The sequence below is a fragment of the Cariama cristata genome, unplaced genomic scaffold (genome assembly GCF_000690535.1).
Source record: "Cariama cristata isolate BGI_N322 unplaced genomic scaffold, ASM69053v1 scaffold18529, whole genome shotgun sequence".
NCBI classification, from domain to species: domain Eukaryota; kingdom Metazoa; phylum Chordata; class Aves; order Cariamiformes; family Cariamidae; genus Cariama; species Cariama cristata.
Window position 1 is genome coordinate 9,214 of NW_009637654.1, and position 21,902 is coordinate 31,115.

General features: G+C 39.8%; 1 protein-coding gene across 1 annotated transcript in view; it reads right to left on the minus strand.

Moving 5' to 3' along the window:
* The window catches only part of RFX4 (regulatory factor X, 4 (influences HLA class II expression)), a gene marked incomplete at its 5' end in the record, with an annotated part of 40,478 nt that overhangs the window by 3,980 nt on the left and 14,596 nt on the right, over window positions 1-21,902 (minus strand). The window contains 4 exons of the mRNA XM_009708426.1: window positions 7,691-7,829; window positions 12,481-12,643; window positions 19,069-19,230; window positions 20,538-20,657. Of these exons, the coding sequence (XP_009706728.1) occupies window positions 7,691-7,829; window positions 12,481-12,643; window positions 19,069-19,230; window positions 20,538-20,657 (584 nt within the window). The remainder of the gene's footprint in view (window positions 1-7,690; window positions 7,830-12,480; window positions 12,644-19,068; window positions 19,231-20,537; window positions 20,658-21,902) is intronic.

Below are 21,902 nucleotides of genomic sequence, written 5' to 3' on the forward strand. Positions count from 1 at the left end.
ACAGTGAAGAGACTATGGAAAGACAATATTTTTAAAGTACTCATTGGCCTCTGCCTGACTATTAACTCACCCAATGAAGCATCTATTCAGCCTTGTTGGAGTGTCCAAAGCATAGCCATCTGGGCGGATGCCTGCCCATGCTGCCTGAATCACCTTTCACACTCTACATCCGGTTTAATGAAGAGTGCTTAAGCTTGCTGAACTCAAAACACTGGGGCCTAGTGATCTTTGCCAGATATAAAAGCGACATTTGTTGGAGGGCTCTTGACAGGAAATTACCATTTTCTGGGTTAACTCACACTTGCTGCTACTGCTGCTGTTAGACCTAGACAAGAAGCCCTTTAAGTCTGGGAGACTTTGAGCAGATTATTGTTAAAGCCTTGCCCAAAAAATGTAAAATTAATTCAATTTCTTTTAGTATTATTTTAGAAAATACGTTAAATATGTCCTCCCATGAAGTGAAGACTAAGTTCCTGCAGTGTGAGGATGGAGAATAATCTCTTTATTCTTATCCCCAACTCACTGACTGATTATGCACAGAGGTGAAAGGTGTCTCTGTCCAAACAGCAAAATGTTTTCCTTATGAATGTGGCTCTGGCTTTACATTGCATTAGCTCACACTTTTGCAGAATGCTGTAAGTTACTGTTGTATGTTAACCACTACTTTAGGACTTGCAAATAACTCATACCAGAAATTACAGTAATTGTGAAGAAGTGGTTATAAATCACCTTCATAAAAATATGCCTAAAATCTCAAAAAATGGCATAAGCTATTGATTGATTGCATCTTTATAACCCTTAATTTGATCCTTTTCTCCACAAAGTGAAGCTTATTGAATATCAGTCTGTCAAATAGGTTGGGTGAAACTTTCAAGTCAATCTAAGTGATTTTGGTACTTTTGGGAGCGGCATTTGGAGCCTTATGAAAATGCTATTTGTAATTATTTAGAAAGAAGTTAAGATGTCTGTTTCCTGTTGCATTCAGTATGTAATTACTTCAATTACATTCTAACAATCTCAAGTCCATTATGAAGCCATACAGTTAGGAACAATGATTCTTATTGCATGGGTGGGATTTGGGGAGAATTTTTTTCTTTTGGTCATTTCTAGTTCTTTGATGACAGAGTGTTATTGAGAAAGGTATATTATTATCCTTACTGCATTGGTATAGTCATGAGCTCATACTGTGTATGTGCTGGGGGGAAAGAACGTTTTCCCCTTCTTTTTTTTTTTTTTTTTTTTTTTGTGAAGTAGATGGGCCAGAACAACATGAATGGACACTAAAGCACAGGCTTTATCTGAGAGAGGATTTCTTTGGCTCCCCCACTGTAACAAAAACCGGTTACTACTTTCTTCCAATACTGCCCCCATCTAAGTCCTGCTGTAGAAGCCTATGAAGGGAAGTGAAGACATGGTTGGGTAGAATTGTGGCATGCAACACTGGACAGAGAAACCAAGTGGTGCTGCAACTCTGGGAAGTTATGTGAGACCACTGCAGTCCTCAGAGCAGTTTAGGAGAGTTAGCTTAAAGCTCCTTTAACTAAGGCCCCAATACTGTGGTCTGTGCCTCTGAGGTGCAGACCCAATCTACCACCTAATAGCAGATTATACTACTACAGCATTTTCCAGACTGATTTGTTCTATCTGGATCACGGATGTAAACTATGCTCTTCATAAACTCAATCTGACAACAACAAAACAGCAGCGCAAACACTTGCTGATACAAATGTGCTCCTCCCAGTCCCAGAAGTTGGTTAGTGCCTCTGGAGGACAGAGCCTTAGTTCAGGAACAGCTCACCCTGGCTATGCTCCTGAGCGCAACAGGAGATAGCTTAAAAGCAGAAAAAAAAATATAAATGCTTCTCTTTAAGGCGGAACTGCATCTCAAGGAATGGGAAACACTGCTATGCCACTTCTATGGTTCTCTGTTAAGTACCTGCACCTGAGATACACCATATGGAGGTGGTTGCTCCATTTTGGAAGTGCAAAGGAAGAAAAGGTAAAATAAGGCTGTGTGCAGCACGGGGTCTAGGAGTGCTTCCCAGATCTAAGTGGCTGATCTGGCGGCTTCTTGACTGAGTCCCTCCTACCTATTCTGAGATCAGGTTTGCACAGAAAGGCTGGACGGGAGCTGCAGCTCCAGCAGGTTCCCTGCTCAGCACAACTGAGAGAGCAGGACGTTTGCATGCTCCCCAGACTATGCCTGCCCTGCAGTGCACATGCAGTCCTTATCTAACTCCTGTGTACAGAGCATCCGTCACAAGAGAAACTAAACAGATGATAACTCTTGTCTGGAAAAGAGATGACAGGAAGGAGGTAAGAGGAATGATGCAGATCTATAATGTCTTGAATGGTGAGAGTAGGTAAATAGGGAATGAATATTCCTTATTCCTCACCACCCAAAAAACATAGGGCACTCAACGCAATTATGAGATAACAGACTTAAAATTAACAAGAGAATATATGTCTCCTGCAACCCATCCATAAGTCTGTAAGTACAAAAAAGCTAAAAGAACTAAAAAGCTCAAAGATAAGGTAATGGAGAGTGGTTTGCTACAAAATACAACAGTTCAGCTGCTGCTTCCTACTCAGGATATCCCGAGGTCAGCTCTTGCCAAAGACACTGTTGCTATGCTGGTGAAAGGACCACTCTCTACTTACCCTGTTTCTAAGACTTTTCCTCCGCACATCTGTTTCTGGCCATTGCTGGAGATAGGACCTGGATAAATGGGCCTACAATATGATTCACTACAGCCATGCATTAGAGTACTTACACATATATATTGTATATTTGCCATTTTTCATACTGCATGTGCAGTGATGCACACTTACATGATATGAGTATATCCAGATATATTAAAATATAAAAATACACACTGCTGCAGATTTCTCTAATTACTCTTCCCACTAAAAGTGTTATTCTTTTGATTTACAAAGAAAAATTACTGCAGCATGTATTACTTTGTGTTTAAGGAGGAGGAGGAGTGATATGAATTGAAATATTTATGGATAGCCTGAAAGAGGATCAAGACCTGTCCAGGCAGGGTGAAACTTGCAGACAAAAGCTGTGATCAAAGGCCAGTCAGGCCTCCATTGTGGAGGTGGATTAGGTGGTGACATTGTGAAGGGGTTACCTTTGAAGGGGGTACGTCTCTGCTAAGCTCACCATAGGTTGATAAGAACACTTAGAGGCTTTTAGACAAAGTTGTTGTCTATTTTCTACCCTGGCATCTGGTTCCTAAAACTGCAGAGGCAGAGAGCTGATGAAATATAGTGTCAGTATAGATATGTTTATGTACACACATTGCACAGTCCCCTTCTATATGATGATGGAGTAGTATCAGAGGATTATATGCACTTCTGCACTATGACTTAGAGAATTAGGTAGTAACAAATCAATCTTTAGATCGTTTTTCTTTATTTGTGTGCCAGGCTCCTGGCCAGGAAGCCAAGTTAAGAAATGAGCAATCAGGCCTGGAGTTACAAGGAAGCAACTGTTCTGAGAATAGTAATCACAGATGCTGATGAAAGGAAAAAAAAAAATTCGGATTAAGACCAAGGTTTGAACAGACTGTCCCTGTCAACAAAAAGGCTCTTGGCCATCAGTGGGAATTAGTCAGCCTATACTGCCAGAAGGAGCCAGTTTTAGGCTTATACTGAGTTAGTAGCAGTAGCAGATATGACTTCAGCAGAACATTTACTCCGCTGTAACATTTTTTAGAAGCCATCTCCTCCATTTTTTTTGCCTTCTTGTCCATCTGAGAGCCACTGATATTTATGAAACTATGAGCTACTTATCAAAATTTCTATTTAGCTGAAAGTCACAAGAGTCTTACCACATTCCTCTGTGAGCCAACATAAGCTCCAAGACTGTCTCAGAGATGGGAGGTAACAATAACCTCAAGGGCTCTCACCAGTTGGTGAGCAAGCATGCAGCTGTGACACATGGTCCTTCAGGGGTATCAGCCTTAGCAGCTACTGCTGTCTTGTTTCCTCTAACACTAGGGGATTCAAATTCTCCAGAAGCCTCTCACTAACATGGACTTGCCACTGGTCAGGTGAGATAGGCTTGGCTTGGGACCCCCACCTACACTTTTCAAGAGCTGTACATAGTACAAGATCTACAGCTGTGTGACTTCTTCCCCAGAACAGCCCCACTGTAAGGATTCCTGTGACAAAACCACAGTAGACATCCTAAAATTAATACAATGTAACCATCATTGTATTGTCAGGTTGGGATCAACATGCTACATGTTGGCAAATACAATTTAAATGGTCAATCATTCCCTTCCCTTCCCCTTTCCCAGCTGTTCAGTTCCCCACTTCCACTAAAAAAAAGCTATTCCCTCCATCTTCTTTGCTGCAATTCCACTTTTTTTTTTAATCGTCTGTAAATCATATTTGTGAAATGATCCATCTTTAAGTTCTGCTAAACAAATGAACAAAAAAATCAAGCACAACTCTCTGTTTTTCTTTAGGAACATTTCTCTGGGATGCAAAATACCCTCAAAATAACTGACCTGATAAAACTTGGAGTATGTTGCTCTCTTCCACAGAAAGAGGTTGGACATAGTGTTCTTCAAGACCAAAATAGTAATTTATAGCTGCAACCTAAAACCCACCTCGATTACATGTTGCCTGTTTTGGCTCAGACTCCTGACTGGGACAAGCTCTCTATCTTGAATCCGTGTTTGTAGAGGAGAACTTACCCCACACACAGATTTTTTTTTCTTAGGAGTTAATCCCCAGACACTATCCTAAAAAGCATGATAGAATATTAGCTAAAGTTGAGCCAGAGTTCTATATTTGGACTGAATGTAGATTATAACAAAGAGTTCTTTTGAAGAGTTATGGTCAATGCCTCCTCTTCTCAACTGATTATATTACCACAGCCATAGACATAGCATCTCTTCCAGTTTCAGTATAGTGGCAGCTGTTTGAATTTTCATTGCAAATTTAGCTTCCTGTATTTTGATTTTGCAATGTCATGAGTTCTACTGCAATTCCCTGCACCATGTTCCCCTCAGAAAGACCGCTAGAAAAAAGAGTAGTTCCCTAACATCTTATTATGGATATCTTATGAACTTTTCTGATCAAAAGTAGCTAAGAAAGGACTTATCATCAGGGCAGGCATTTTACAGAAGTTCACTTAGCTTTAAAAAGAATGTTAGCAAATTCCATATTAAACTGTTCAAGACTTAGATTTTTCTGAAAGTAAGGTTTCAGTTTGTTTTCAATTCAATTTCATTCAGTTTTCAATACAGAATGAGCACATTGATAGGGTTTCGTTAGCTGTATCCTGCTGTGAGATTCCGTCTCAGTTTACAAGCTGCATGAGAAAGAACATGCTAAATACAAGTTGAAATCAATTTGTTCTTGAGTGCGATCATTAAAGCATAGCTGTTCTTCATGTATGTTCAGGACAGTTCAAGGGCTAGCAAGAGAGGAAGAAATGATCTGACATCTGCACTTGCAGAGACAGCCTACTACAGTATGAAAAATATATGCATGATTTTAATGTATGTTACTATTTCCATATAACATTTAACTAGGACATGAGTAAACTAAAAATGTGTTGATCTTGATTCGCTTTATTTATTTCTTGCTTAGCTTGTGCTGTCTATGTCAGTGTGACAGACAATTGCCAGAGGGTAGAAAGAAACTTGTTGTGTGGGTGATAACATTTCTAAATAGTAAAAGCCTCATTCTCTGTTTTACTCACAGATTCATGGCCTTACAGACCATTTCAGAACCTGCACTCGTGGGTTTTCTGCAGTAAAGGATAAGACAGAGTAAAGAAATTGGTGAGTTAATTTTCATAGAATAAGAGAATCAGAGAATCGTAGAATTGTTTAGGTTGGAAAAGACCTTTGAGATCATCGGGACCAACCATTAACCTAGCACTGCCAAGTCCACCATTAAACCATGTCCCTAGGTGCCACATCTACACATTTTTCAAATACCTCCAGGGATGGTGATTCTACCACTTCCCTGGGCAGCCTGTTCCAATGCTTGACAACCCTTTCAGTGAAGAAAATTTTCCTAATATCCAGTCTAAACCTCCCCTGGCGCAACTTGAGGCCATTTCCTCTTGTCCTATCACTTGCTACTTGGGAGAAGAGACCGACCCCCACCTTGCTACAACCTCCTTTCAGGCAGTTGTAGAGAGCAATAAGGTCTCCCCTCAGCCTCCTTATCTCCAGGCTGAACAACCCCAGTTCCCTCAGCCGCTCCCCATCAGACTTGTGCTCTAGACCCTTCACCAGCTTCCTTGCCCTTCTCTGGGCACGCTCCAGCACCTCCATGTCTCAATCACTTTTTAAACCAAAAAGTGATGCATTCTGGAAAAAATCTTGAGATAACACGGTGAGGCCTGTACTGAAAAACCAATGAATAGAAACCTATCACAGGACACTGTACTTAAACGTTCACTCACTGTTCCTATTGAAGATACAACAGCTGCAACAACCCTCCAACAAATCCTGACACCTCACGTAGTCTGATGGACCAAGTGCTACACAAATGGGTGAAAAGTTGTAGACTTGTTCTTTCCATAAGCTAGGGAGCCACTGTTGACCTGGTCCAAATGAGCATATGAGGTTTGTACAGGACAATCTTCCCAGCAGATCTCAAAAAGTTTTAAGGAGATCGATACCATTATTCTTATCTTACAGCTAGGGAAAATGAAGCATAAAAAAAGAGAAATAACTACTCTGAGATCACCTGGCAGACTGATGCCAAAGACCAGAATGAGATGCAGGTTTCATGTGTTCTAGTCCAAAGCACTATCAAATTCACATCTTTGCATCTGGTATGAAACTGCTCCAGTCCAGTGATGATAGTTAAGCATAGTGGTCCCTAATATACTTGTATAAATTTCCCATAGATAAAGCATAAGAGGTGCCATGTGGGTGGAATACCCTAATGCCATCACCTCCTGCCTGTACCCACCTTTTACAACTCTTCCAGCAGAGACCCCAGAGAGCAGCTTCCTACACTGGGGAAGCACCAGTTGCATGATGTACTAAAGCCCTCCTACAGTGGTACTACTTTTGAACTGTTGCCAAATACCATCTTTACACTTAATCTGTGCTGGTTCCTACAGGCTCAGTTTTGTGAAGTGAAATAATCCCGAAAAAGTTACTGACATAATTTCTCAGCATTATAGTAGGAGACTAGAGCATACAGATTGAACAAAACTTCTTTGCAGTGGTGTGCTGAAGTTATTCAAACTATATGAAGAACTCACAATTTTGGCAAATTCCTAAACATACATACTCTCAAAAGCAGAGGCCCCAGAAGAATTCACTATGGCCTTTGCATCTTCATTCAACTGTATGAAAACACTTTTATTTCTTGTAGGAATCTCTTCCTAAGATCCCAACACCTACAAAACATATAACTAATTATATTCGTTTTTGGTTTAGGTAGTCCTTAACACAGAAACACCTTCTATGATCCAGACTGCTGGATTTGAGAATTAGTACTTTAAATTCACAATCTAAAGCTACTTCTCCAACAAATTGAAAAGATATCTAGGTAATATTAAAAAAGAAAAAAATTAGGGACCATCAATGACTGGACTGATGACAGCTTATTGATTCAGACAGCTAAGATGCTGATAAATTTACAAGCACAACTTTACTTAAAATGTTATAGCAAGCATTGTCAAGTAATAAATCCAACTTACCTGTGAAGAGCTTCTGTGGTAAGCTGAGTAGTGAAGTGGTCCAGAAATAGCAGTATCATGTGGTAAGGATGGATACTGACTCTGCATTGGATGGGGATGCTGGTTGCTATAGCTACCATAGTTGTAACTTCCTGTGTATCTAAAATCCATTTAAAAACACTATTTAGTATACATAATAATTGTATTCCCACTAATAGAATTCTAGAACTTTTATGAAACATAGTCGCACTTTTTCAAATAGGAGAATGATATTTTAAATAACCTTTTAAAAAAAGATAGTTCCCAGCTCAGCTGGGAAGCAGGTGAAGCTACTCAGTGAAATTATGTGTTCAGCACAACAACAGACTCAGCATGTTTCTCTGACTAGTTTTGAATTGCAGACTCATTTGTGCACTTTCTGATGAGAAAGTGTCTTTCCCTTTTTTTATTATTTTATTGCCATGTTCCTAGTAAATTGCTATGCAGGCTGAGCAGGTATGGTAGGATTTGACTTAAAGAACTACACTGTGCAGTTCAGCTATTTCCTTGCACTGGGGTCAGATGTTCCATTTTTCAGAGGGAGAGAGAAGTATTAATTTGCACCTGAAGCATACCATATACATCTTCAGCACAGCTGACTCAAGAATGGAGTAGGATTTGAGGTTGGAAAACCTGCCTACTTTCTTTTTTTACCCCAACCCCTCATCTAGGGACCACCAGAGTTAAAGGAGGGAGTAGTTTCCTTAGCTCTAAGAAACTGCAGGGTCAGTGTCTGTTGGCCACCATTATTTGGGCCATTCAGCTGGCAGAAGATGCATGTACGCTTTCTGCAAGCTCCCTATCTTTGTGTAGCCATGTGAACATTCAGTGCTAATTCAGCACAGAAGTTTAAAAGTTCTTAAAATAATGCTATTGAAATCATAGAAGCATAGAATCATAGAATGGTTTGAGTTGGAAGGGACCTTAAAGATCACCTAATTCCAACCCCCCTGCCACAGGCAGGGACACCTTTCACCAGACCAGGTTGATCAAAGCCCCATCCAACCTGGCGTTGAACACTTCCAGGGATGGGGCATCCACAGCTGCTCTGGGCAACCTGTGCTGGTGCCTCACCACCCTCACAGTGAAGAATTTCTTCCTAATATCTAATCTAAATCTTCCCTCTTTCAGCTTAAAACCGTTACCCTTCCTCCTGTCACTACACTCCCTGACAGAAAGTCCCTCCCCATCTTTCCTGTAGGTCCTCTTTAAGTACTGGAAGGCTGCTATAAGGTCTCCCTAGAGCCTTCTCTTCTCCAGGCTAAACAACCCCAACTCTCTCAGCCTGTCGTCACAAGGGAGGTACTCCATCCCCCTGATCATTGTCATGGCCCTCCTCTGGACCTGCTCAATGAAACGAAACAATAAAACACAAACTGTGATAAACAAACAAAGAAGGTAACCAATTCATTGTGTGAGAGAGAAGACAGTTATTTGTACAAACTTACTCTTTTTCTGGAAAGTTCAGTGTAATTTTCACACTGGGTACAGTTTTAACTTCTGTTATTCTTTTGATCTTATGATTCTAGAGATACCACGTCATGTCTTACAGCAGACAATTCAGCAGATTCAAAATGAAAGCAGAGCACCCCTTCTAAAAACATTTGCAGGACATAAGGCTCTATGTCCACCTTCATTGTTCAACATTGAGCTCTCATTCTTACATTCACTTGGGCTTAGCTGTAAATATGAGTGGTTTCTATAATGTACCTCAGACAAGCTGGTGTCCACAAAATACGACTTTGATAGTCTCTCTGTGGAGAGCAAGGGAGAGAAGAATGGCTATGCTATGGAGCTGTTGCACACTGTTTGTGGTAGGCAGACATCTTGTGTTTTAATTCCTTCAACACAATAGAGTGGTAAATAAGATCTGCAACAGATGTTTTTGGTAGTCAGCATAAGCCTGACATTCACCGTGCAGCCTTCTCTGCTTGAAGAAGATGCTCGCCTGTGTAGTCCCTCCTGTAGTCTGGGGTGTTCCTGAACTCCCAAACAAAGCCAAGTCTTGTAAGGGTGTGTTTGCACTTCGTGCTCTCTCTAGTCATTAAGTATGCTATGTCCTAGTCTGGAAGCTATTGATCTTGTCTCCTTCTTTCAAACACTCATCACTTTTTGCTAAAATATAGCACTTTAATTCACTTGAGCATGGAGTTATAAAGTCTCTTATCCTAATCTCTGTTCTGTACTTTTGGTCCAGGAAGCTTCCTCTTTCTCTTTTCAACTTCAGGAGAAAGAGCACTGAGGACCTGAGAAGGAGATAACCATGCTCCTTCAAGGCTAGTATTCTGCCTATCTGAAAGTGCTTGGCTGAGGAACCCTACATCTTTCTAAGAAGAAAGTGTACCTGAAAAATCCAACAAAAATGTTTTCTGCCAAGTACTGAGTCTTATAGTGACTTCTGAACCACATCTATAGCTGTTGAGTAGTGAGGATAATACACAGACGGCACGTCTTTGGGGAAGTCCAGCTGGGAACTAGCAGTTACTTTAGAGTCTAGCAGCTATGATTCAGAAAGAATGGCCAATTGATCATACACAGGATAATGCAAAGTCCTGCATCTGGGATGGCATAACTCCTGCAGTGGTACAGCTTGGGGCCATTTGGAGAGAATGCAGCTTTGCTGAAAATTGCCTGCAAGCTCTGGTGGACAAAAAGTTGAACATTAAGTCACCAGCACGCCTTTGCAACAAAGACGACCAGGTACATACTGGGCTGTATTACGAGGAGTGTAGGCAGCAGCCCTAAAGAACTGATCATTCCTCTCGTTTTGGCACTGGATATATTTCAAAACTGAAATACCAATACGCTGATTTTGCTGTAGATACAAAATGAGTACCCATTGCAATGATTCAAAAAAATTTTAATAGCACTATATAGAGGGCAAATGAGATCAGGAAATCATTGTGATAAAAGCCATGTAAACACAGATTCACAGAGGGGCCCTATCCCTATGAGATTATAAAGTCAATTCCAGACAAGAAGGCAGATGTAACTGAAATGTTTAGAAGCATCACCAAAATATTTCTATCCATGTGTCACACACAAAACCACATGGCAAAGGAAGTCAGATTATAGAATTCTTTGCTGCCTTTCAGAAAAGTTGATTCACTTAGATTAAAAAGTTTCCTCAAATCACCTACCAGAGGCAAGAGGTTCCTTTAGGAACAATGAATTCTCACATATATACACCCATATATATTATATATACACACTGCCTTACTGTGGTCTGTTCCAGTTCTTGTATCCTCAACTTCCCTTCTGCTCTATTTCTGCTTCCACCAAGCAGTCATATTGCTGGATAGGAGAGATGATCCATATCTCCATATCCAGGTTTCTCCAGTAAGGGCTTAGCAGTGACATTCAAACAGGTACCTAAACCTAACCACATCCAAGAGGGAAGCAGATACAGGGTTCAAATTTACCTAATGTTACCCTTCCAAACAGTATACAGTCTTCCACACTGGGAAAACACTTCTGCAAGGTTAATGAGTATGCAATGAGACTGAGGAACTCAGTAAAGTCTTTAGAATATCTTGCATCCTGTCAGCACCTGGGCATTTGCTAATCTTGCTATACACGTGGCCCTTCTCCATCAATTATTTTGTGATTGTTTCTTTTTAGTTACGGATATCTATGAGTTATATACTCCTTCAAGTGCAGATGGCAGAGAAGAAGTGTTACTTGATGAAAAGAGCACCGAGAGACTTAGTCTGAGTGTCTGAAGTTTTCCAAGATCAAATAATGTTGCACAAATTCCTACTGTAATTATTTTGACAGCCTTGATCAAATTTTGATGATGGAGATGAGATTAGAATATTATGGTGAAAATGTGGCTATTTCTCCAAATTTTGGACATTTTTTATCTGAAGGTCTAACAGTCATAGAATCATTGAATCATTCAGGTTGGAAGGGACCTGTGCAGATTGTCTAGTCTAAGCCCTCTGCTCAAAGCAGGGTCTGCTAGAGCAGGCTGCCCAGGATTGTGTCCAGATGGAGTTTGTATATCAGCAGGGATGGAGGCTCCATAGCCTTTCTGGGCAAACTGTTTCAGTGTTTGATCACACAGTAGAACAAGTTTTTTTGATTGTTTATGTTTAAACAGAATTTCTTGTATTTCTATTTGTGCCCATTGCCTCTTTTCCTGTCACTAAATACAATCAAAAGAATCTGTCTCTGTCTTCTTTACATCCCCCAGCAGGTATTTATACACATTGATAAGACTCTCCCTGAGCCTTCCCTGCCTGATGCTAAACAATCCCATCTCTCTGAGTCTCTCTTTGTATGACAGATGCTCCAGCCCTGTAATTGTCTAAGTGGCCCTTTTCTGGATTTACTCCAGTATGCCTGTGTCTGTCTTTTACTGGGGAGCACAGAACTGGATCCAGATGTCGTCTCAGCAGTGCTGAGAAGAGGAGAAGGATCACCTCTCCCTAGACATGGTATAGTAGGGTCATTCTTTGGGCATATCTAGCCTTTGGGATAGAACACGGCACAAGAAAACAGGAATCAGAGAAGAAATCTACTGAAACTCTTCTACAAAATGTTCTCCAGGCCTACTGTGTTTTTAAATAGAATTAAATGAGATTATAAAACTGAGACATAATAGAATCATCCAGCAGTAACAACAGCCAAAGAATAATGATACTAGCATCTTTGCAATACAGACTTACTACATCAAGAAACAGATTTCACTGTATTTTCAAAAAAACACCTAAGCCTAAGTTAATCCAAAACCCACAAAAAAAACCCCAAGACACTGAGAAGTGACTTACCCATGTTCTTCTCTGTGGGGATAAACAGGTATCCGGTGTGTGACAGACGATGATGGTACATGTGGACTTCTCATGCAGGGCAGCTGTTGGGAATTTTCAGCAGGTGACCCAGCAGCTGTTGTCACAGTGTAGGTGAGTGACCACGTATAGGATTGCATAGCCCCTGCAGACAAACAAGCATTAAAGGAACACAGCTAACATGGGCTGTCATCCCTAGAGATGTTAGGCTTTGAGACAGTTAGAGGAAAGCAACCTAACAACCAGTGATAATGGAAACAGCATCAACTAAAGTGAACAAAACAGTCATATCTGTGGCATAAATAAAAATATAAATAGATCAGCTGGAGTGTGCAAAGATCCACAGGTAAGAGACATATATGGAATGGCTCAGACTGTGAATGTTCAGTGTGGTGTTGAAATACTTTTTCAGAAAAAACTGGGATAGGACTTAGAAATGGAGGAACACCAGTGCTAATATTTCTCCACCATGATGCACCGAACCCTGAGGTCTCTCTCACATGGAGTGGGCTGCTGGCCTGCTTAGCGCTGAGGCTGAGCAGGCCTGGACTGAGGCAGGAAGTATGATCAGAACAATGAAGGATTAGAAAAAAATGGGTGTTACGCAAATAAATTTCTTGAATCCTTTTGCACCTTGTACCTTCTCCACCCAACTAGGTACAAGCTTTTGTAGTGGCAACACAGCAGTAGATCTCAAAATTTTAACAAATATATAGATAGAAATAACCTAGCCATTTTCTTCCCACAAATAATGTTTCTTTCTTCTTTCGAGGTGGCAGGGACTGGACTTGACTTAATTTATTTTTTCCTGTAGAGCGTTTGTGGGAAGAGCAAAGCAAAAAAGCGGGTTTTCCATTTTGCTTGGAAGGTGCTGAGTTTTTTTAATCATCCTGATCCCTTCCAGGCAGGAACTCCAGATTCATGAGCCAGCTGCTGAGAAACCTTTGTCCTTTGCACACACCCCTTTCACTCAGGAGGCTGACAGATCCATTGTTCCAGTATAACATAGCTCTTACTGGAGGTCATGACCATACTGGCTGAGATTACCCTGCAAATGAGGACCAGAACACTGAATTTAACCCAATGAGAACACTAGTTTGGGGGTCTCTGGGCACTCTTGACTCTTTTTCGCCAGCTAAAAGGAATTGCAGGAGGTGACTCATTTTTTTCAGTGTGGATTCTAGGACTTCCTGTAGTATGAAAGGGTGTAATTCAGAGGGGAAAACGATTGTATTACCAGGTCTGTGTCCACTCCATGACGTTGAGGAATGAAAAGCCTATCTCAGATGTGCATAATTTTCTTTAGGTCTGTGTAACTTTATTTCGCAAAATCAGACAAATAATTTTTTTAAATGGGAAATGCTTAATTCTGGGCCTGAATGAAGGCATTCTGAGCTTCACAAGGTAAGTCCAGCTTGAAATACTCCAGCAGGGTGTGATTTAGTGCTCTTATAGTAGAAACATCCTTGCATGTGTTATGGCCTGTTTTCACACACCTGCATTTTCTGTCACTGACTCTTGAATATTCAGTCTTTCATCTCCTCCCATTGCAGAGGACCACTGAGATCCCTGAGACCAAAGAGAAGCTAGCACATCAGTGTTGCTATGGATATAAGCAGTCATGGTTCTTTGAGTTGAGGAAACTGTTTAAGGAAGCCTACCTTTGCTACGAAATACAGTTTATGTGGAAAGGACCAAAAATACTTATGCAGTCACCAAGTAGCTTAATTGGAAAAGAAGAGAAAAATTGTTTTGAAAATATCAACAACTTGTCTGCGAAATATTTTGGTGAAATATTTCAGTTTCAAAAGGTCAACATATTTTCCTAGTGCTATTTTCCAAAAGAAAATTTGAAACTTTGTTTCAAAACAGGCCTAAATTCAAAAGGCAAAAACAAAGAGAAAAGAAAGAAAAGAAGGACAACAAAGATGGTGAAAAAACACAAATACTTATTTTTAGGTAACATTACTAGGGTTTTTTTCACTTTTTCACTTTTTAAATTCACTGTAAAACAGAAGTTTTACTTTGACTTGATTTTTTTTTTCCCGAGAAAAAAATTGGCCATTGAGCCAAAAATCTCATGACCTTCCTAGCTCTAACAAGAAGCAGTAATAACAGGGCCAAAAGATCCTTTGCATTTTACCAAGTATGTTTGATTTGACTGGCCCCAGCCATTGTGACAGCCTCCTTTTCTTTTTTTAAAAAAATAGTAGGGATCTTATCTCAGTCTGAGGAAAATTACTCAGTCCAGGACAGCAAGTTGTTTCATGTGCTCCCTGTGGGAAGTCAGACTCCTTGGATGGAGGACTTGGCCGCTCCTGGCATTCAAGTCTAACTGACAGCCACCTCAGTTCAATTTTAAAATAAATGTTTAAGGTGCAACATGCTTTGTGCTTGTCCAGACAACACAGAAACAAATACAGAGAATAGGTCTTGCACTGGAAGAGCTGTGAATATCTTTGTTTAATTCTCCTAACCAAGAATTTTCCAAGGTACTACAGGATAGTACCTCACACAGCTGCTCTAGGAAATACTCGCTTTCTTTTGGAGGTTACGGTTTAGAATCAAATGTATGTTGGATTTTACTCTGGATTTACAGAGTGACAGAAAGCAGTTCAAATATCTTTTTCAGGATGTTCTTGAGAATCTACAGTTGCCTCACTTCTCTTTGCCTTTGTGGAAGGGATGCCATTATTTTCAGTGACCTAGTCACAAAGACAGAGAGGAAGGTTAGAAGATGACAACAGATTTGCAGACTGTGTGTATGTATATATCGGGTCAGCCAGGATACCGCCAACATTGTGGTGGGTGGAAAAGGTGGAATGAGATAAGTCTGAAAGTTTTTTATAGTTAGCTTTTTAATACCTGCCTATTTCCCAGTCCTATATGACTAATTTCGTCAGCTGGCTGCAGAATTGATCTCCAGGAGACGAAGGCTCTTTTAGATATGACTGAATCCAACTGGACCGCTTTGTGAAATAAGGAAAACAATAGTGATTGAGCAACATTTTGCTCTGCTTTGTGTTCTGAACGTGCAGGGTTTGATTAAAATAGGGAAGTTCATTTATTATCACTCCTTTTTCTTTCCTCTTTTAATGAAAAATTTGATTTTGAGGATACTAACCAAGAGGCCATCTGACCTGTAGGATAGCCAAATATAAATGGAACTGCTATCAGTCCAACAGCAACAGCCCTGTTGTTATTGGTGCCATCATGTACACCAGTCCATAAAGAAAAAAAAGTTGCTTCATGATGCTGCATTTTATATTTGTTTTATGCTGCAGTAAATGACCACAGAGGTACAAACAAGACACTCACAGCACTGTGTATTATGTCTGATAGTAAGCAATACTGTCAACCTCAAGCAATCAGAAATCTGGAGTCAGACTCCCGTTCTGCCCACACACAACGAAGAGATTTCCTTAACTATCGGTTTTAGAAAAAACACAAACTCTTCCATTTGAAAGGGGAGAATTGCATTTTGAAATTGGAACTTTTGACTTTCACACTCTGCGGATATGAGAATTAAACTCTGATTGTTGAACAAGAGCTGATGTCCTCATATATTCATATGAGTCCAGGAGCTGAAGCTTTAGGAAAAAAACCCAGAGATTTGTTCTAAACATACCTACAAATATGAGAGGTGGTAGCTCTGTGCAAGTATCTCCTTGCCAGATTCCCAGAACTTTAATACCTAGCCTAGACTTGGAAGATCAGCGACCTTAAATGACGATTGCTGACCTGAAGACTTATTTCACACATACATTTCTTGAAACTAAACAGTAAACTGCATAGATTAGTTTATAACATATTAGGAACTACTTACAATTCAGAGTTCATTTTGGATTGTCTAAAAACCATTGCATTGGCAAATGAGTAATCACAGCTTTAAGAGGGGCTTTAAGAGAGAATAGCAGTCAGCCATTTAGCTATCACTTTTATTACAATATTGCTGCGGTTTGAACAATCATTAATCTTGCCTTTGTGATTTAGAAAGGATGGAGACTAATTATCCTTTTAAATGTCTAGTAACTTAACAAAAAGTTTTAAATAAAATGTTAGCTGAGCCATGCCAGATATTCTACCACAGAATGCTATATATAGGATTTACCTTTCTTTTGCTCAGTATCATGTAATTGCAACAGTTTAATTTGCTGGTTTTGTACTGACCACTGACTGAAGGCAAAAATGTTAAAATGCACGTTTAATAGTTAACTTTTATTGCTAATGCCACAAGCAAGAAAGAGTTAATGATGCTTTAAATTGGGGAACTGAGAGCTAGTAGTAACCAATGGAACTAGTTCTCAAGATCTGCAAAGGGTTTACAGAGTTTTACATTTACCTTATAAAAGACACATAAGAAAATCAACAGAGTGTACTTTAAATATATCTATCCAGAACAGAAGTTCATGTTCCAAAATATTCTATATATTAATGCCACAAATCTGTATATTGAATAGTTTGATTATATGTAATACATCTTCAGCACTCCTATTTTAAAGTATAGCAATTTCCTATAGCTGAAACACGGTGGTCATTTTGTATTACTTTATGTGAATGAACCCTGCATTCCATGGTGTAATGGCTAGCAAACTAAAAAGGTGATCAGTTCATCTACATGATGAACATGGGAAACAGAAGTATTACTAATTGTCCAGATTAAGACCAGGAATTAGCCACATACTTATATTTAATCTTAACTAGTCCACTACTTGCATTCACAAATTTGGTTTGTGATAGGCAAAAATGATTTTCACACTTGCAAAAGTGACACTGCACCAAACCATAAGAATAAAATCCAGTTCAATCAAACAAAAGTTTTTAAAACAACCTAAAAATGAAAAGCTGGAAAAAACAGATAGCTAAAATAATCAGAAATAGCTTTCTTGCCTAAGAAGTTCTGCTATGGGAACAACTACGTCACGTTCTACTGCCTGTGGGAGTAGGTCCTTCAACCATTGTTCTCAAATGATCCAGTTTCTGGCTTGAGACTTCACACTAGCAGACTTTGGTCTCACCAAGACATAAAAAAATTAGAAGGAGAGAATAAAAGAGACTATAATAAAATAATAAACAACATGAAACAAAAAAGGAATTGCATTTGTAATGTTTGTGAATCCATTCCCTTGCATTACTGGTAGTATTCAGGGAAGATATGTAAGATCCATGCAGTTCACAGGCCTGCCCAGATCTGTGCCTAAGTCAAGTACCTAAGTCAAGTAAGCTGAAGGTGGAAGCTCAGATAGCTGACAAATAGGCTATTACATAAACATGGAATAAGCTTTGGGTTAATAGTTATGATAGTCACATAGAGTTACAGTGTCTGCAGCCTAAACACATCCCTCAAATCTCCCTTCCTGTCAATGCCACTGGAGAGCACACAGTTCCCTACTTTTCAGTCTTTTACTTCTGGGTACAGTTCTGCATCATACTAAGTTCTGGTTATAACATCACAACAATCTCATTGGGCCACAACATCTACAGATCGAGTTACCCACAAAATCAACATTTCAACAAGACTCAAACATATACACCACTTCCACTGTTGCCTGATCTAAAGCAGTGTGCTCACCTGCTATGTCTAGGAATCATGTGTCTCTTGTCTAACTGTTCTGGGTGTAATACCATACTGTTCCCCTTCTACATGTTGGATTGTCTCCAACAGTGAGAAAACCTTAAGTTTTGATCTAGGGACAAATGTTCTTAAATCTCTTTCCACCACAACTATGCATTGTGCTTCCCTGTGGCGCCTTTGAAAACATGAAAAACATTTGTCAGAAAGATTTATTAGTCCTTTAGCCACTGCCAAATTCTCCAGTGTGGTAAATCATCACTTTCTGACATTCTTTCAAGAAGGTTTTGTAACTTTTATAGTACGTCACAAAAGTGATAGTTTCCACATTCTGATTATACACCCTTTTTATTGAGGAGCAGCAAAGCTGGAATTTCACTGCCTGGAACGCCTTCCGAAAGTCGTTCACATTTCTGCCTTTTTTTCCATAAGTTAAGAAAACATTATCTTTTGATCATGCAGACAGACTGTCCTGACCACATCCAAAAGGTAATGAGTGAGTTTTACATTAGAGTACAGCAGATGGTTGACCATTTATACAGACCAAACAAGAAGCCAGTTTTGAGCTTACTGTTTTCTGTCAATCCTGCCAACAAGTTGAATACCTCTAAGCAACTGAAAATAGGCTTCAGACATGTAAGTTCTAGTCTCTAACACTGAAAGATGAAAGTTATCAATGATATGCAAAAAATTCCCAAGAGAAACTCGCACAGTTATTTAAACATTTTTGGTCTCAAATACATTAAAAGATAGCTGATTCCCACTTTACCCACTAGGAATTCCTGAACCTCACTAAACCTTAAAATATGTGGCACATTTCCTAGACTGCACATAGTGTTTCGATACAGTGAGAAGGCATAACTGATACTTTAAACAGATCTATGTGTTGGAAGGCTTCTCATTTCTTGAAAGCCAGCACATCATTCTCAGGCTCAATTTCAGGTGATCGAGTGCAAAAGCCATCTTCAAGCAGATCCAGCTACCGTAAGCCTACCTACCTGTTGTAGCTGTTATGCCACCATACTCTGGGGACTGATTGCTGACAGGTGAGGGGGCAGAGGGCACTTCCACTGAGGTGGCAGATTTAGCTGGGGAGAACGGCACTGGGGAGGGAGTTGGAGGAGCTGGTTCACTCAGAATAATTTCTTCTCGTATTTCTGCTGTAGGATGACAGAAAAATAATCAAACATAGTTAAAGGTAGAGTCAAAGAACATTCAGAAACTTAAAAAAAATTAATGCAAGCAGTTAAGTTCTGTAGGCTGTATTTCAAGAAATGTATAGCAGGAATCACAACTCTTTGAAAGAAGTACTTCTATAACATTCAGCATTACAACCTTCAGTGTAAATTCATAAGACTTCTTAAAGGAAAGTGCTGTTTTTCCTGTTGTACAGATATGAAACTCATGGATAGACAGCTTAAGGCTTATATTCCTGTATTATACTATTAGATACTTAAAATTAGGAGTCCAGTGTGAGGCAGGCACTCCTACTCCTTCTAGAGACATTGAAAAGAAACAGGAATCTCCAGGGGATTTCAGTGGTTTTTGGCCATGACCTTCTTTCTTTGTTGACTAAAGAGGATGACACTCTGGATAGTTCTAGCTGCTAAAGGTATGTGGAAAGTACGCAAGGATAAGCAACTTGTTTGTCAAAAAACCAAAAGGCTATGGCAGGCCAATGAATTAAATCCTGGTCTTTCAACACATAGAAGATATTACTCTAATCACTGAAATGTTCTTCTCCCCACAAATCTAAAGGGTGACAAATTAAGCCACAGCTAAAATGAAGAATGGAATTTTCCAAAGGTGACAGAGGGGTTTAACTTGCCCAAATTAATGGGAGATGCAAGGAAGGAAGATCATTGAGGACTCCTCATTACAAGGAGTTGCTCTGAGCAGAGAGATTAAAGGCAACCTCTGCTTGCTTCTGTTCTGGCAAGGCAGTGTAGAGTGTTGCAGGACTCAGAATCTGCTTCTGTACGCCTGTACCTCAGAACATAAGTGTACCGGAAACAATAGCTTTGTTTTTTGTCTTTGCTCACTTCTCCTATCTCTCCCTCTATTAGACTGGTACAAATCCACTGATATCAGTGAATTTATTTAGTGTTAAACAGGGGTGAGAGAGAGAGAATGAAGACTGGGTCCAGTGAAACGCAATGGTGGCTTAGACAGATTAAGATAAAAGGCTCAGTACAAAAATCCCTACTGAAACACCAAATGTGTGCTTAGGAATGGGGTTTCAAACATCCAGTGTCACATCATGAAGCAGTCAGGCCTCTTTCAGAATATATTAACCAGGGACACCCCCCTCACAAATGACTTATTTCAAATCATGATGGAACTGAAAACCACTTTGCTCCTAGATAAGCCTCACTGGGTTAGATGAGGATAAAGAAATGTCCCAACATAGAAAACAGTGCATCCAGTGGAATAAAACAACAAAAGATGAATAAAAGAACAAACTCACCTGTACTTGCTTCTCCTTTCATTGCCCTCATTAGCTCATTAGCTCTCTCCTGACAATGGAGTGATTCTAGCAGGTACAATACGTAGTCATCAAACATCAAGTGAATAAGGTGAAAAGACCCTGGTAATAAAGTGAACAAACAAAAAAGCCATTGACTGTCTCAATACACTCATTAAACCAATGATTACGGTATTCAACACAAACAGTACTGAGTAGGACTGTCTCCATATACTACTGCCACTGAAGTATCTCTCTTACTCAAGGTAAGAGGGGTCAAAGTAAAACTGGGGACTAGCAAACTCTGTTCACTCCTGGATTTATACAGGCTTATACAACTTGCAGTTTAGGGTGCAAGGAGGCTGCCTAGATGAGAGCTGGGACTTGATGGAGTTTTCTTCCCCTACATTAGCATTTAACAATTTAGACAATTACACTACAGTGGAATTGTTTCCTTTTATCTAAAGGACCAGACATAAGTTTCTGTCAGAAGTAGAATCCTGAATTGGCTGCCTTAGTGACACGTCTGGTATGAATTTTCTGAACTACCTGTGTCATTGGACAAAGAAATGAGAGGCTAATCGATAAGAAGGCAGAAACAACCTTTCAGATCTCCTGATGGTGTATCTCCAGTACATTGCCTGGACTGGATGAGACATCCATTAACTCCCAAACATAGAGGCATTAGCAGCAACTGTAGATGTCTTAAAGTGAAAAACTTGTGCCAAAGCTTTGCTCTGTCATACTTCTCCTGCTACACTATCTTTTCCTAATTATCAGTTCAAATCATATCAGCAGAATAACATTTGGCCTGTTTCTGTGCTTACCTCTGGAGACGCCTTTGATACTATCTCTTAACTGCCATGACAGGAATATGAAAAACTTAAGGGCTAAAGGACTAAAGGACTTAAGGGAAGAGTATGGATGAAAGAAAATGTGGAGGATAGAGTCAAAAAACACTTTGAAAATTAACAGTAAAAGCAGATTATATGGATAGCTATCTGCCACAAATCCTCAAGTAAGATTTGAGTACAGATGGAGAACTTGCTAATGTTGTTAGGAAGAAGGACTGAGTGATGCTATGGACTAGAGTAATGGAAAATGCTGTAAGAAGTTCTGCCCTTAGAGACTGATCTTATCCTCTGATTTATATACTTCCTCTGTAGAAACAGAAGTATTAATACTATTGCACAAGGCACTGGTGAAACCTCACTTAGAATATTGCATATAACTCCAGTCACCCATGTTCAAGAGAAATTAGTACAAGTTGAAACTGATACAGAGATTACCAGGAGGATGCAGGGAACGGATAAGAGATTTTAAATGACTAAAAATGCATGGCTGGCTTCATTTTGCACAAAGGAACTG